Source organism: Garra rufa, chromosome 21, assembly GCF_049309525.1.
Source record: "Garra rufa chromosome 21, GarRuf1.0, whole genome shotgun sequence".
Classification (NCBI taxonomy): domain Eukaryota; kingdom Metazoa; phylum Chordata; class Actinopteri; order Cypriniformes; family Cyprinidae; genus Garra; species Garra rufa.
In genome coordinates, this window is record NC_133381.1 from 37567678 (window position 1) to 37585721 (window position 18044).

At 35.7% G+C, this 18044-nt stretch overlaps 1 protein-coding gene across 1 annotated transcript in view; it reads right to left on the reverse strand.

Annotated features, from left to right (window-relative positions):
* Positions 1-18044, reverse strand: part of insyn2ab (inhibitory synaptic factor 2Ab) — a 50965-nt gene that overhangs the window by 5188 nt on the left and 27733 nt on the right. Inside the window, exon 3 of the mRNA XM_073827570.1 lies at positions 17084-17155. Coding sequence (XP_073683671.1) covers positions 17084-17155 — 72 coding nt within the window. The remainder of the gene's footprint in view (positions 1-17083; positions 17156-18044) is intronic.

Sequence of the window (18044 nt, forward strand, 5' to 3'; positions counted from 1 at the left end):
ATGCTCTCGTATTCTTGTAATCCATGTTAAAACGGGTTAAAACAATTGAATAAATTTAAAAAAAAAATTTCAGTGTAACTAAATATATCTCACAATTAAAATTTTACATCTTCAAATTCTGACTTTTTTCTCAGAATTGCCAATTTATATCTCACAATTCTGACTTAATAACTCTCAATTGTTAGTTTATATCTCACAATTCTGAAAAAAAAAAAATAAAAAAGGTAATTGAGAATTTTTATCTCACAATTCTGAGTTTACAAGTCAGAATTGCGAGATATAAATTGGCAATTCTGAGAAAAAAAAGTTTATTTCTGGCAGGTCTGACTTTATAACTCAAAACTGTGAGTTTATATCACGCAGTTCTAACTTTATAACTCACAATTGCGAGTTTACATCACACAATTCTGACTATACCTTCATTAGCGCCAACTAGTGGCTGATTTCCTTCAAAATTCTTACAGACCTTTAGGGCCACGAGTCAAACATGCACAGCGAATTTTGTTACGATCGGCCTCCGTTAACCTTGTCAAATAGGTGCTCAAATTTCATTGGTCGATGGCGGCCATGTTTTTTTAGATATGCAAATGTGCTCATAGACCCTTGTGGCATATTAGACAAAGACACTGCATACCAATTTTCAGGTTGATCGGACTAACCGTTGCGTAGTTATATCCATTTTTATATATTTTTTTCCTCTCATAGCGCCACCAAGTGGTCAAGCTCCGCATTTTTTTAATTTAACCAAAGATTAATCTATTACACGTGAGTACCAAGTTTGTTGAAGATATCTCATTCTGTTTACAAGTTATAGCCATTTTAGTAAAAGTGACCCCGCCTCTTTCGAACTTTTTGGAGCCCCTTTGTGACCATTGTCCAGGCAAGGTTTCTGCACTGGTTTGGCAAGCAATTCTAACTTTATAACTTACAATTGTTTACATCACATAATTCTGACTATACCTCGCTATTGCGAGTTTACATCATGCAATTCTGACTTTTTTCTCAGAATTGCGTAATACAAACTTGCAATTATGACTTTTATGTCAGAATTGTGATATAAACTCACAGTTGAGAGTTATAAAGTCAGAACTGCAAGATATAAACTTGCAATTAAAAAAATAGATATAATTCTGAGTGAAAAGAGTGAGAATTGCAAGAAAACCTAGGCAGAATTGTGAGATTGTGAGATGTAAACTTGCAATTCTCAGAAAAATCTGTGTTTTTGTCCCCACAAAATTGGACTTTATAACTGTCATGGAATGCTCAGGGACAAGGTTGAGGATCCAAATGCAGTTTTATAAGCCGTAGTCTATTAACAGGCATAAAGTCGATACACAGGATAGAATGTCCAAACAATACAACAAGGCAGAGAACTTAGACAAAATCTAGTTTTAAGGGAGTGACAGTGGGAGGTGGAGTGCCCTCTGGAGGAGCTCATGGGCACTCCAGCTGGTGATCATAACAATAACTCTCAACTGCAATTTTATATCTCACAATTCTGAGGAAATCAGTCAGAAATGCGTGAATAAAGTCAGAATTGCAAGACATAAAAAGTCAGAATTGTGAGTGCTGGTGAGCACTGCCATCCAAATGCATAAATGTTCATTCTCTGGGTCAGTTCTACTATGCAGTTTATTTTTTTATAATATATTAAAAGGGTCCAAATGTTCTTTCAAATGAAAAAAGAATAATAATTAAAAAGGCCTATAAAAGTCTGACATTCTTGTACATATTCCAGACATTTCACTTTAAAAGTGTCTAAACTTTTTTAAACTGTTAAATAAATAAATAAAGCGGCAGAAGCAGTTACAGTTGAAGTCAAAAGTTTACATACACCTTGCGGAATCTGCAAAATGTTAATTATTTTAGAAAAATGAGAGGGATCATACAAAATGCATATTTTTTTAGTACTGACCTGAATAAGATATTTCGCACAATTGCAAGTGTATATGACACAGTTCTGACAAAAATGTCAGAATTGCGAGTTTATATCATGCAATTCTGAGAAAAAATGTCAAAATTGTGTGTCTATATCTCTGGAGTTTATATCTTGCAATTCTGACTTTATAACTTGCAATTGTGAGTTTACATCACGTAATTCTGACTTTATAACTCACAATTGCGAGTTTTTATCACACAATTCTAAGAAAAATGTCAGGTTTGCGAGTTTATTTCTTGCAATTCTGACTTATAACTCACAAATGCGAGTTCTTATGCAATTCTGACTGTAACACAATTGCAAGTTTATTTCTCGCAATACTGGCTTTATTTCTCAGAATTGCGAGTTTATATCTTGCAATTCTGACTTTATAACTCACAATTGCGAGTTTATATCACACAATTCTAAGAAAAATGTCAGGTTTGAGAGTTTATTTCTTGCAATTCTGACTTATAACTCACAAATGGGAGTTTATATCATGCAATTCTGACTTTGTAACTCGCAACTGCAAGTTTTTTTCTTGCAATACTGGCTTCATTTCTCAGAATTGCGAGATTATATCTTGCAATTCAGACTTTATAACTTGCAATTGTGAGTTTACATCACGTAATTCTGACTTTATAACTCACAATTGCGAGTTTATATCACGCAGTTCTAAAAAAAATGTCAGATTTGCGAGTTTATTTCTTGCAATTCTGACTTATAACTCACAAATGCGAGTTCTTATGCAATTCTGACTGTAACACAATTGCAAGTTTATTTCTCGCAATACTGTCTTTATTTCTCAGAATTGCGAGTTTATATCTTGCAATTCTGACTTTATAACTTGGAATTGTGAGTTTACATCACGTAATTCTGACTTTATAACTCAAAATTGCAAGTTTACATCACACAATTCTGGGAAAAATGTCAGAATTGCGAGTTAATACCTTGCAATTCTGACATCATAACTCGCAATTGCTAGTCCATTTCTCACAATTCTGGATTAATTTCTTAGAATTGTGAGTTTATATCTTGCAGTTCTGACTTTATAACTCACAATTGTACATTTATATCATGCAATTTTGATAAAAAATGTCAGAATTGTGAGTTTATATCTCAGGAAAAAGGTGGATACAAAAAAAGTAATTGTGCAAGCTATGATATGAGTTATATATGACAGTACATGATTAAAGTTGAGATGGATAATACTTACAAGCATTTATAATATATAATTATTATAAGATTTGATTAATGCAGTTCTTCTGAGCTTTCCATTAACCAAAGAATCCTGAAAAAATGCATCGAGGTTTGAACAAAAATATTAGGCGGCACAACTGTTTTGATGATGATGTTGACAATATATGATAATATGATAATAATGTTTTCTAAGGTGTAAATCAGCAGGATCAGGATCATGTGACACTGAAGACTGGAATAATAGCTACTGAAAATCCAGCAAATTCAGTTACAGTTTAAAATACATTACACTGCAAAATGGTCATTTTGAACTGTAGTAATACTTCATGATATTACTGTTTACTGTATTTTTGATACAAAAAATGCAGCACTAGTAAGCATGGGTAAAAATATTAGTACAAATATTTTTAAATGTGTAAGTGTGTGTTTGTGTGTGATTTAAATGCATATCAATTTATCAAAAAACATAAAAATATTCCTCTTAAGGAGCAGTTAAATCTGTCTGGATAAGAGCAGCTTAGACATTGTGTAAAACATCTCCTTAGGTTTCATGGAAAGACAGTAATTTGTCTAACAACATGAGGGTGAGTAAATTAATTTTAATTTTTGTGTGAACTATCCTTTTAGCTTCAAGTTTCATTCACAGGAATTTAATTTGAAATGGATTTTTAATAAAGCGCTGTGGGTATAAATAAGTGATTGTTGAAATAACTCCCTGTTGTTAACATCAAATATAAGTGGCCCAGGTTCTTTCTCAATTATTTGCTTCACTGCTTAGCTGTAATGCAGAAACATACGCACACAAACATACATACAGTCAAACCCAGGGGGGTTGAAGACATAGAGCTAAATATTTAATCACAGTAACACTCAACGTCATCATTTATACAGGTATACAAACATTCAGCCGTGAGCTTCGGTCAATGACAGGGTACAAACCCGGCCTGTCAGATGCCACAAATATTATGTTCAAGCACTTTACCGCAGGGAAAAAACTGCAATAGGTTCAGTCAATGAGAGGCTGTATTAAAAGAAAAGCTCAATCTTGGACACAACAATGTCAAATATTATGTTCCCGTACGAGTCGAGATAGCAATTGATTTTAGAAGGAGGCCTAAAGGTTTTTATCCGAGTGAGCGGAGGCTGGTGCGAGAGATCAGCTGGATCATTTCTAAGGGTTTTACTGAAGTGAGTGGATTATTATCAAGCTCTCTCTGTAATTTTTGCTCGAGCGGCACCGCTATCCATCCCTGCTGTGCACATTGCCGGGTATCTCCGCCACCTCTCATTCAAACTAACCACTCGTCCTTCGCCAACCTGACACGTGACCCGCTTGTGTCCATTTGTCTGGATTCATGAGGTGCCGTGTGGACAGGTCAGGTGCTGAAGGACGGGGCCCATCAGGTGAATAATGGCCACGTTGTACTGGCAGCCCTGAGAAGTGCAGAGAACTTATCACTATATATAATCACTATATATAATCAGCACTTCCTCACTGCTCAGAGTAGGAAATAAGATTTTTGGCAATCAGACAATCAGACTTCCTTTTGTCGCTGTTTCCGCTCCTCTGTTTGGTGGTGAAGAACTGGTCTGCTCATTAGTGCCGCGGAGTACGGCACAGCGTTCAGAACTGATGAGCACCGCCATCCAAATGCATAAATGTTCACTCTCTGGGTCAGTTCTACTATGCTTTTTTTTTTTAAATATACTGAAGGGTCCAAATGTTCTTTCAAATGAAAAAAGAATAAAAATTAAAAAGGCATATAAAAGTCTGACATACTTGTATATATTTCAGACATTTTGCTTTAAGTGTCTAAACCTTTTTAAAATATTAAATAAATGAATAAAGCAGCAGAAGCAGTTACAGTTGAAGTCAAAAGTTTACATACACCTTGGAGAATCTGCAAAATGTTCATTTTTTGACCAAAATAACAGGGATTATACAAGATGTGTGTTATTTTTTATTTAGTACTGACCTGAATCAGATATTTCACATAAAAGATGCTTACATATAGTCCACAAGAGAAAACAGTTGAATTTATAAATATATGATGACCCTGTTCAAAAGTTTACATACACTTGATTCTTAATTCTGTGTTGTTACCTGAATAATCCACAGCTGTTTTTTTTTTTTTAGTGATAATTGTTCATGAGTCCATTTTATTGTCCTGAACAGTTAAACTGTCCACTGTTCTTCAGAAAAGTCCTTCAGGTCTCACAAATTATTTGTTTTTTTTTAGCATTTTTGTGAATTTGAACCCTTTACAACAATGACCGTTTGATTTTGAGATCAATCTTTTCAAACTGAGGACAACTGAGGGACTCATATGCAACTATTACAGAAGGTTCAAACGCTCACTGATGCTCCAGAAGGAAAAACAATGCATTAAGAGCCAAGGGTGAAAACGTTTTGAATTTGAAGATCATTTGAGGAACATGTAAGTATCTTTTGTTGCTTCTGAAGGACAGTACTAAATGAAAAAAATCCTTATTCCATTCAAAAGTTTACACCCCTGGCTCTTAATGCATAATTTCTGCAAACCGCCCAGCACTATTACGACATTAATAAACCTCCTGCAGCCCTTTGAAAGTTTGCTGAGGGCCCCCTAGTGGATCCCGGTCCCATGGTTAAAAACTACTGACAGTTTCCATTTATTGTTTAAAGGTTGTATCAGCGATTTCTAGCCTAAAACATAAAGTGTCAATTTCAGCTGACCTTTCTTCACGATCCGCTCGCTGCCTGCCCCATAAATTGTCTGTGAAAAAAACGCGTCTCTCTGGTCAGCCTAGGGTCCGAGATATGCCAAAAAAACAATCGGCACTACCAACCTTTCCACAGATAAACAAACAGTGTTCCAACCAATCAGCGTCAGGGGTTTGGTGTTGTGGACTTTCCTACTGGTGCAGGGATGTGAGGGAGGCGGAGCGAAAGTCCACAACACCAAACCCTTGACGTTGATTGGTTGGAACACTGTTTGTTTATCTGTGGAAAGGTTGGTAGTGCCGAATGTTTTTTTGGCATATCTTGGACCCTAGGCTGACCAGAGAGACGCGTTTTTTTCACAGACAATTTATGGGGCAGGGAGCGAGCGGATCGTGATGAAAGGTCAGCTGAATTTGACACTTTATGTTTCAGGCTAGAAATCGCTGATACAACCTTTAACTAACAAATATCTCCAGGATGACATGATCCTCAAGAAAGTGACATAATCATGTCAAGAAAACAACAATATGAATATTAATTAGTATTAGTAAGAATCCTATGTTTTCTGTGGTTAGTTGATTTATCTCATTCTAAAAATGTCCTTCATGTTTGATTAAAATACCAAAATCAATCTGATTTTTTTAAAATGCATGATTCAAAATATAAAAATTAAATGAAAACCTGTAAGACCTTCATTCATCTTCAGCGCACAAATTAAGATATTTTCGATGAAATCCGAGAGCTTTCTGACTGCATAGACAGCAACACAACTGACACATTCAAAGCCCAGAAAGTTGTGGTGCTCTCATAAATGCACGCCAAAGACTGACACAGAAGAGAAGAAATTGTTGAATAAAGTCTGTATTTTTGTTTTCTTTGCGCATAAAAAGTATATTCAGTTTCATATCATTATGGTTGAACCACTGATGTCACACGGACTATTATAATGATGTCCCTACTACCTTTCTGGGCCTTGAACATGGCAGTTGAATTGCTGTCTTTTGAATTTATCAAAAATATCTTAATTTGTGTTCCTAAGATGAACGAACATCTTGTGCATTTGGAATGACGTAAGGGTGAGTAGTTAATGACAGAATTTATATTTTTGGGTGAACAATCCCTTTAACTTATTAACTCAGGTATACAGAAAATGCATTTGTGAGCCCTAAAAATTGTAGTTAGTCAGTTTGAATATAAAATGCAATTGCCACTTTCGCTTATAACCAAACTGCATGTGAACGCAGCCATATTTATCACTCTAAAACAAGACTGACGACCGTATTCTGCCGCTCTGTGAACACAGCCATTGTGATTAAGCTGCATTTCTCTGAGCTGAGAAACAGACAGAGAGAGAGAGAACGGGGACACTTTCCTACATTTTGAGAAATCATCTGGAGTCTGTACAAAGCACACGATTTACCCAGTTTATTCCTGGTTCATAAATACTTAATAGAAACTGACTCACTGCTTGTAATGAGAAATATTGCAGCCTTTGAAAGTGAGAGGAGGATATCTGCATCACACCATCTCAATAATTGATGCACGCAAGACACTTACAGTAATCCACTTGGAAAAAGACAAAGAAATTTAAAATACTATATATAGATCCAAATGGAACAAATCGCGACAGTATTTGGCACTGTTAATGGGCCTTTTTCAAAAGCTCCTAGCAGGAAGGATATTGCCAAGCGTCTGTAGATACCCACCGGGCCGCCGTGAGACGTGACACAAAATAAATGAAGTTGGAAGGGAAAAGGTGCTAAATGTGAACTGTAGGAATACCACAGGGAGTTATCTTGGACACCGTGCAAGAAAAACTGATGGTTGCCACTATTTCAAAACTCTAATGGTTATTTTTTTCCTACTTCTGATGAATGAGTCATGCCTGTCTCCCGTCAGCGCACCCCGAGGACAGAGGCTGCGGCAGGACGGCCACAGGTCGGCCTGTTCGCTCTGTCGCTATCTGTCTGCCAGTATGTGTCCAACTACAGAGGCATCGCACTGAAATCACACCATGCTGGCTTCAATATTTTGACATATGCGAATGTAAAAATATACTGAAGTGTATGTACGATGATATATACACAGGTGCAAATGTTGCGAGGCACATATGCATGCTGGTACTATTTCATCTTTAGTTTTGCTGTTTGCACTGCCATATATTACGCAGCTGACCTATTTATTTTATTTCACATTCTCGACTGCATTTTTTATTAATTATTTGTTTTCAACAGAAAATAAAAAATCATTCAGGTTTATAATGCAACGAGTAAATGATGACAGAATGATTCTTCCATTAATGCTAGCAGTGGCACCATTAACTGTCAGTGCAAGGGCTCATCCTGCAAACTAGGCTTTTTTTAACCAATTAGTGCACATGCTCAGCTTTTTTGAACATATTCAGCGAGACTTATGGTGGGGTATTAAGTCCTTGGATTATAAAGCCGATGTTGTTTTTGCCATATGTTCTGGTGCACTGGGTATTTGATTAGATCTGAGATCTTTGTAGCCATGTTCTCTTAGATACGAGTGCCAAACAAAAGCACAAAGAATTTGAGCTTCGTTAAGCTGATGCAGACATGGAATGAGAATCATGCATTGAGACTCCACTAATGTGCACTAAAGTTTCAGTTATGACTTGCTTGTAATACTCACTACACACATAGCTAAAAATCAGGGTCTTTTTTCTTTTACTTTATCATTTTTGTATTGTACACAAAACTGCAAATGGCAGTGCTGACCTTTTTTTTTCTTAGAGCACCTTTTTAATCTGCTGTATGAATCATTATTTTTAATTTTCTTAACGAGGTTGCACGGTTGGGCTCTCTGTAAGTCTGTATAAGCAGGAAGGTGCTTAACTGTTCATGAATATTTCTAATGCTCTGTTCAATACATTTAACAGTGTGTAAATTCAAAGATTATGTCAGGATTATGTCTTGTCCTGTTCTGTCTTTCCTAGTGTTTTCCCCCCTCTGTTTCCAGTACTTTTGGTTTGTCCCATTTGCTCCCCCTTTTGGTTTAGTGTTTTTGGTTCTTCCATGCCCATATTTGTATTTCCCCCTCGTCATCTTGTTAGCTTGTTTGTGACCACGCCTTGTTTTTCAGTGTATTTAGGAGTCTGTGTTTGCACACCCCGTTTGTCGGTCAATGTTGATGTTACTTCCGTTTGTTTAGTCTTATGCTCATTTCTTGCTCCCGGTTTTGTTTATTTGTTATCGTTTGAAGTGTTTTGTTTAATAAACTTTATTTATTCAGTTGCTCCGGTTCTTCTCCTCGTCAATCATCACTCCTCCACCCAGCCAGTTTGTGACAGATTAAGGCCAGTTGTCTAGCACATAGAAAATTTGTGACCCTGGACCACAAAACTAGGGTCAATTTTTCGAGATTTATGCTTTATCTAAAAGCTAAATAGATAATTCCAAAGATTGATACAAAGATTGTATGGTTTTCAGGACAATAGGATAATATTTGCCATGATACAAATATTTAAAAATCTGAGGGTACAAAAAAAATTAAAATTAAGAAAATCACCTTTAAAGTTGTCTAAATTAAGTTCCTAGCAATGCATATTACTAATCAAAAATTAAGTTTTGGTATATTTATGGTAGAAAATGTACAAAATATTTTCATGGGACATGAAACATAAAATGCATAAAAGAAAAATCTGTAATTTTGACCCATACAATTTATTTTTGGCTATTGCAACAAATATACCCTTGCTACTTAAGACCGCTTTTGTGGTCTAGAGTCACATTTATATAATTTAAAACTGAAAAAATGCAAAAACAATTGATCTTTAATTTTACATATTTGTAACATTTTGATTATAATGAAATAAAATATAATAGCCAACCTTTTTTACGCTGAAGTAAGCCTATGGGTGAGACTTTTGTTCATTAGCCACTATAGGGAAATAACGAAAAGAATAACAACGTGCAGTAAATGGTAAAACTGTTTGCACTACACAATTAAGAAACACATTAAAATAATATGGTAAGACACAACAATTTGCAATATCAAGCTGCAAAATTAGATGTTTTGTACAGCTAAAAATAGCTGGACATGGATGAGACCGGAAGCCAGACCCATAACATTTGCAAATGGCTGCACCTACTCTTAAGGAAAAAAAAAAGGTGGATAGCATTTGACACACACACACACACACACACACACACACACACACACACACACACACACACACACACAGCTCCAATGTAGTACTCATAGTACTCAGTACTCTGTGTCTTAGTACTCAAAGACACTCAAAGCGTTCACTGCTGCCAATGTTTGGAAGAGAAATATGCATTAAATAGTTTGGGTTGAAAGAAGGATGTGCCATTGTTTAAAACAACAATGTGGCACAGTATGCTGCATCCAGCTAGTTGGTTGTTTGCTGGGAGCATGCTGCTTTCTTACAGCGCCTTCTGTGTTCCTTTCAGAAAGTTGTGATGGAGGAAAAGCGAGAGCTATCTTACACCATGCTGGCATCCATTCTAAACCCTACATGGGTCATGTGGAGTACAATGAATCAACAATGAACTTTGACCTTGTAGGCCTTATTCTCTTATCGATTAGGATTTGTGTGAAGTTGCATAGTGTACTGGAATGTCAAAAGTACTATGCTGACACTGAATTATGATACAAATGTAATGATATGTATTAGCTTTAATATGTATTAGATTAAATATTACTATAAATATTCCAATAATATTACTAAAAATAATATTAGATGGATAGGTTACCCAAAAATGAAAATTCTGTTATTAATTACTCACCCTCATGTCATTCCAAACCTATAAGACCCTGTTTATCAGATATTTTTGATGATAACCAGAGCTTTCTGACACTCTATAGACAGAAAGGATCCTTTCATGTTTTTACAGGTTTGGAACAACATGAGGGTGAGTATTTAAAGACAGAATTTTCATTTTTGGGTTAACTAACCCTTTAAAATGCAATAAATTATTATATTATATGTGACCCTGGACCAGTCTTAAACCAGTCTTAAGTAGCACAGATATATTTGTAGCAATAGCCAAAAATAAATTTGCTTTTATGCCAAAAAAAATAGGATATTAAGCAAAGATCATGTTCCATGAAGATATTTTATAAATTTACTACCATAAATATATCAAAACTTAATTTTTGATTAGTAATATGCATTGCTATAAGAACTTCATTTGGAGAACTTTAAAAGGCAATTTTCTCAATGTTACATTTTTTGGCACCCTTAGATTCCAGATTTCCAAATAGCTGTATCTTGGCCAAATATTCCTCAATTGAAAGCTTATTTATTTATCTTTCAGATTATGTATAAATCTCAATAAAAAAAAGATCCTTAATTTACCTTTTGTGGTCCAGAGTCACAAATATTACTACTGCCATAATATTACTAAATGCAACATTAAAATGCAATAAATAATTATATTGTACTATATTTTACAGAGACAGCTGCTGAAATTTCACTGGTATTGGTATCAGCTACTGAAAGTGGTTAATGATAACCCTATAGCGTAGAATGAAGTGTTTTGTCTGACCACACACACATAGATTCATAGACAGACTGCTCTGATTCACTAACCCCAACCAAAGCTAGTACCACCTTTCCCCTCTTCTTCACCACCTCATCACATTGGTAACTATGACAACCACATCATTCTCACCAATACATGTCTCTGTTTCTGCTCTGTATTCATCTCATACTAATGTCACAGTGTGTCCTCTTCTGTAAGAACCTTTCAATAGTAGGTTATAGGGGATCTCTGGAAAAGCCATTGAACTGCAATTTAACGTCACTATATTGCTCACCCGAACCCTCTGTCTTTCCACCGTGAACTGTTCCTGAGAAGCAAAACCAATTATAGCTTTTACAAATCAGATCCTTCAATTTCATGGTTTGCTTAACAAACGGAAGCATCCCCGAGCAGAACGGATGAATATTCACGATAAACATAGTAACAATCAAGTAAACAGTCCTTTATTACAGATGTAGGCAATAATATCATATCTTACGAGTGCACAATCTCACATTTAACCCTTAAATGCATACCTCAGGTCTTTAGCGACCCGGGACGTCATTTACTACCCTCTCCCTCCTTAATTTTTTAAGTTTGGCATCAGCTTTCTTGGTATTCCTCAATCTATTCATTATAAACAATAAAACAAGAAAAAATAATAAAATATAAAAGAATGGCTGTTTTCTGATTAATTTTTTGTAAAAAAAAAAAAATGTATAGAGTTGCTAGAGACCTGAGGTATGTAATAGTGTAAGTGTATTTTTCGTGCATGAAAATATGTAAATATCTGATGGCTAAATACATGCAATTCTCCATTATTCCTTGAGGTGGCACTGTTTGATAGACAATAATGACGTAATGTTTCACTCATAATTATCGCAGGCATAAAACAAAAGAATATCATCAGCAAAATTTGAATTGGTTTGTATGACTTTACTGTATGCAATAAAATATAAATGTTACTATCATTTGATGATGGATGTGATGAATAGGCTACCAGCGATAAGAATAATGATCTTGAAGTTATTGAAAACGATAGTTTTGAGAATATGGTTGAGATCGCAAATATGAGCCAGATGCTGAATGTACTGTGGAAGTGTGCTCTGACTGTTACCGCGATGGTAAAAATCATCTGCTCAAATTGAACCCTTTTAAGCTTCAAAAGGTAACAAAATATGCTCATTTTTATTCTTCTGTAATTGTTCTTAAAATATCAAGGGAGGTTTTTGCTATTGCAGCAGTTAGAGATTCATTCTTGCTTGATATATATGTCTGGGTCGCTAAAGACCTGAATATGTAATAGTGATTGGTGAGGCAGTCATGCATTTAAGGGTTAAGGGGACATTGTATGTTTAATGAAATGTCTGTAATATACTTTGGTTTAAATTCCTTGTCAAAAATGTCTCTTTTCAAAGCGACCCATTTCGGTGCATGTCTCTTTAAAGGAGAAGTTCACTTCCAGAAAAAGAATTTACAGATAATGTACTCACCCCCTTGTCATCCAAGATGGTCATGTCTTTCTTTATTCAGTCGTAAAAAAAAATATGTTTTTTGAAAACATTTCAGGATTTTTCTCCATATAGTGGACTTCAATGGTGCCCCGAGTTTGAACTTCCAAAATGCAGTTTGCGGCTTCAAATGATCCCAAATGTAAACGATTCCAGTCAAGGAAGAAAGGTCTTATCTAGTGAAACATTCGTGTGTGTGTGTTTTTTTTTTTTCTTTTTTTTTTTTACAATTTATATCACTTTTGACCTCAAACGCTTGTCTTGCTCTGTTTTTTCCTGTTTCTTCCTGTCTTTAACAGGAAAAAAAAACTGTTCAGGCAGAGCAAGACAAGATGAGCATTTGAGGTTAAAAAGTATATAAATTGTAATAAAAAATATAAATAACTGATCGGCTCACTAGATAAGACCCTTCTTCCTCGGCTGGGATTGTTTGAAGCCACATTTAAACTGCATTTTGGAAGTTCAAACTCGTGGCCACCATAGAAGTCCAGTATATGGAGAAAAATATGAAATATGAAATTGACATATTTTCCTCAAAAAACTATTTCTTTAAGAACGAAAAAAGAAAGACATGAACATCTTGGATGACAAGAGGGTGAGTACATCATCTGTAAATTTTTGTTCTGGAAGTGAACTTCTCCTTTAAATGATAATGAGCTACTGCTCACTACTGCTCTTTTGTCGCTACAGCTGCTCGAGTGTGGAGAAAATGATGGAAATTTGCTAATACGGGACAGTCCATCAGAGTCTGTGGGCGGAGCCTGAACAGTATGATGTCACACTGCTCAAAAAATCAAAACAGCTTGATATTTAAGATTATTTAGCTTTTATGTTGATTAAAAAAAAGGAGTAAATGGATTTTTATCATTGTAGGGTGGGTGTGTATTGTAGTTTTTGTGAATGTGTTTCTGCTCTTCTGTATAGTATAGTGTAAATCCAGTACTCTGGGCCAGTGTTCAAAGAGTGCTGACATGCTGATATAATATGCAGATCTGTGTGTTTTTGCCTTCCCTCACTGTGCAAACTGAATTGCATATTTTTTATTTCTTTTCTGACCCAAGTAATGTATTCCAGGGTCATATGGTAGACGATGAAATGCTGCATTTGTCTGATGATAGATGGCATGCCTTTATGTACATGTCACTGCATTTGATTTCAATGTGTAAATGAATTAATACAAAAATGCTTGAGAGGCAAAATGTTTATGTTTTGCTCCCACATGCCAACATATTGCTGCAAAACAAACATTAATGAATACACAGCCATGAATGTATGTATGTATGTATGTATGCGTGTGTGTGTGTGTGTGTGTTTTTGTGACATATCAGGACACAAATTGGTGTAATAACATGGGTATGACATAGGTATTACAAGGAGAGGGTGACTTATGAGGACATTGCCCATGTCCCCACTTTTCAAAAGGCTTATAAATCATACAGAATACGTTTTTTTGAGAATGTAAAGATATGCACAGTCTCCTGTGAGGGCTAGGTTTAGGTGTAGGGAAGGTGTAGGGTGATAGCAAATATCGTTTGTACAGTATAAAAACCATTACGTCTATGGAATGTCCCCACAATTCACAAAAACAAACATGTGTGTGTGTGTGTGTGTGTGTGTGTGTGTGTGTGTGTGTGTGTGTGTGTGTGTGTGTGTGTGTAATACAGCTCTGCTGCATTCTGGGTTTCAAAGCCATATGGGTTTGAAATGACATGGGGTAATTATTGCTTTCATAAGAAAATTAACAGCAAACCCATTCATTTAAAATGAATGGTTATGTTTCTGAGAATCATACAATTACATTAGCTATTTAAAGAATTAGTTCACTTCCAGAATAAAAAATTTCCTGATGATTTACTCACCCCTATGTAATTCAAGATGTTCATGTCTTTCTTTCTTCAGTCGAAAAGAAATTAACGTTTTTGAGGAAAAGGTTGAAGGTCCACATTGCAGTTTCAATGCAGTTTCAAAGGACTCGATCCCAGCTGACAAATAAGGGCCTTATCTAGCAAAACGCTCTGTCATTTCATAAAAAAATATAAATTTATATACATTTTACTCAAAAATGCTTGTCACAAAGAACGTGTAAAGAAAGACAAACGCCCTTTACGAAAAAGGTAAAATGGACGGATGTAGGACTGTTACGATCCATCAATTATAATCGACTACTGTATTTGGTTTTTAAAAATCCTCAATTTCATTTTGCCCACGCTGAGTAACGTTAAGTGGCGCATTTCATGGATGATAATTCATGAAATGTTAGACTGCTTTCCAAGATTGCATTATATATTCAACCCATTTAAAAATCATAATTAAGCGTAATTGTGAATTCACAAATGCTACGACTTAGTTAAATAAATATGCGATGCAGGTTTAATATATGTGCGTCTATTATTTACATGCGTGTAGGTTACGAATGTGCGTCTCACAGCAGCTCCGTTCACAATATGCTGTGCACCACATGAACTGTTATCATTTACATGTGTGGAGCATCTCAAACTCCATCTCTGCATTTTGTTGTGAGTTTGGGTTTATTATAACATTAATCTGGGAACACAACGTGCGCCATTTCATCAGATTTGTAAGGTAAGTCATTTATAAAACCTGCGCAAACTCAGGAAAATACATCAATATCTTTCTCATTTTGCTAACGTTAAGTGTTCATCGCAATTTCAAAATAAAAGTTTAACACTCAAAGTTTACACATTTTGATATCCACATATTCATTAAATTACTGTGGTTATAGCATTTCTGTGGCAAAGATATGGCCAAATATTAAAGATTAAAGGTTGTATCAGCAATTTCAAGCCTGAAGCATAAAGTGTCACTTTCAGCTGACCTTTCTTCACGATCCGCTCGCTGCCTGCCCCATAAATTGTCTGTAAAAAAAAACGCATCTCTGTGGTCAGCCTAGGGTCCGAGATATGCCAAAAAAACAATCGGTGCTACCAACGATTGCACAGCAAAACAAACAGTGTTCCAACCAATCACCGTCAGGGGGTTGGTCTTGTGGACTTTCGCTCTGCCTCCCTCACAACCCTGCACCAGTAGGAAAGTCCACAACACCAACCCCTTGACGGTGATTGGTTGGAACACTGTTTGGTTTGCTGTGGAAACGTTGGTAGCACCGATTCCATATCTCGGACCCTAGGCTGACCACAGAGACGCGTTTTTTTTTTACAGACAATTTATGGGGCAGGCAGCGAGCGGATCGTGAAGAAAGGTCAGCTGAAAGTGACACTTTATGTTTCAGCCTAGAATCGCTGATACAACCTTTAAGTGGTCATTTGACTTAAATGTTGTTTAGTCAATATTAAACAAGGATTAGAACGCACACGGAAGTGTGAAAACCATCGTCAGGCTGTTGGCACCCTCTGCAGGCCTTTGTAGCTCTATTGTTTATAATACATTATTTCAACAGTTATTATTGCCTCATTGATATTTAATTATTGCCAATTAATTGATTTTAATAAAAAAATAAAATGTTCTTAAGTAAAAAAAATTGTGTGAAATTAGTAATTTAGATTAATTGATTAATCTATATCTACTTTTTCAAAGTGATTACGCAATACGTGAAGCCGTGTATCTCAGTGGTAGTGGAAGACGAGCATTTGTGGCAGATGACAGATCATTTCACTACATAAGACCCTTATTCCTCTGCTGGGATTGTGTACAGCCTTTTGAAGCTGCATTAAAATGGCAATTTGGACCTTCAACCTGTTGATCCCCATTGAAGTCCACTATATGGAGAAAAATCTGGGAATGTTTTCCACAAAAACTTTTTTTTTTTTTTTTTTTTTTTCTAACTTGGATGACATGGGGAGTAAATGATCAGGAAATTTGTATTCTGGAAGTGAACTTATATATTTAAACTATATTTTTACAGTTTACATTTGCCATCTCTGAGTGGATTTTTTCAATCACTCTGGTAAAAATGTATATGTGGCATGCATCAAAGAAACTCACTCAGTCATGATATTTTTTCATTTTACACTTGAAAATTCTTATTGGTAGAAGAGCTCAGGCTAACAGCACAGATTTGATACTCTTTAGTTCTTCAAAGCTTTACTGCAACAGAGACAAATTTGCCAATATGATTGGAAACTGCAGCTGCACTTTTACAAGTGTGTGCCTTAGGATCAAGGATTAAGATGAAACTTCAAAATATACAAAAAAATACTCGATAAGTGTAAACATTTTGGCCAAGCTGAAATATTCAGATACAGTTTTAGAAACTCACCTGTATATGATGCAGGCACTGTTACGACACGTGTCACAGTTGGCTGTATCCTGCCCAGTTCGATAAGACAGTCTGTGAAAAAATAGTCCAGAAACAACAGAATTAATAACTCAAAGGGATCGTTCACAGAAAAAAAAAATACATTTTAAAATATATTAAAAACATTTATTATAATAGATACCCTAATATTTCACAATACTGCTGTTTTATTGTATTTTTGATTACAAAAATACAGCTATGGTAGGCATAAGGTATACAATTATATTTAATTCAATAAAAGGTTTTCATTGATTTACAGCCTTAATTATTTCTTCTGCATTGTTGTTTTTTAATCTGCCTCTTGCAGATTATTGCTTTATTCTGCCCTGCTCTCAGGATTTCTATACATTATTTCATGATGGAAGACACCAGGATTGAAATCCCTGTATCTATCCGCTGTTCATTTGTGGCCCTTGGGCCTCAGCAGCATTAATGTATGTACAAGGGGATGATGGATCATGCACTAGCCTGGCATACTTGAAGTGGTTTTGATATATTATTTGTGTTCTAATGTGGCACTGTGACACATGCCTAGCATTTCTCCAGAGACAATAACAGGGCTGCACCCAGCAGCCATGCAGTTATGCATTTTCATTAAAGCTTAATGAAAGCCTAATTGGATCACTTTATCCCTCTGAGCGCTCAAGTGTCAGGATGGTCATTGATATTCTGCATTCGGTTCGATCTGACGTTGCTGAGGAGTTCACAGCGACAGTGGTTACACACATTATGTCCAAGTGTTGTAGAGTGATGTTTTGCTGCAGCAATGCAGTCGGCACGAACAACACAGTTCAATATGATCTGGAATAAATGGGAATGAGATGAGATTCAACCTTCCTCTTGGCAGAAGCACTGGAGAAGAATTATCCTAAAGGTCAGAAAGGGCAAGGAATTATTGGTAGCCAATGTGATAATGAGGTCT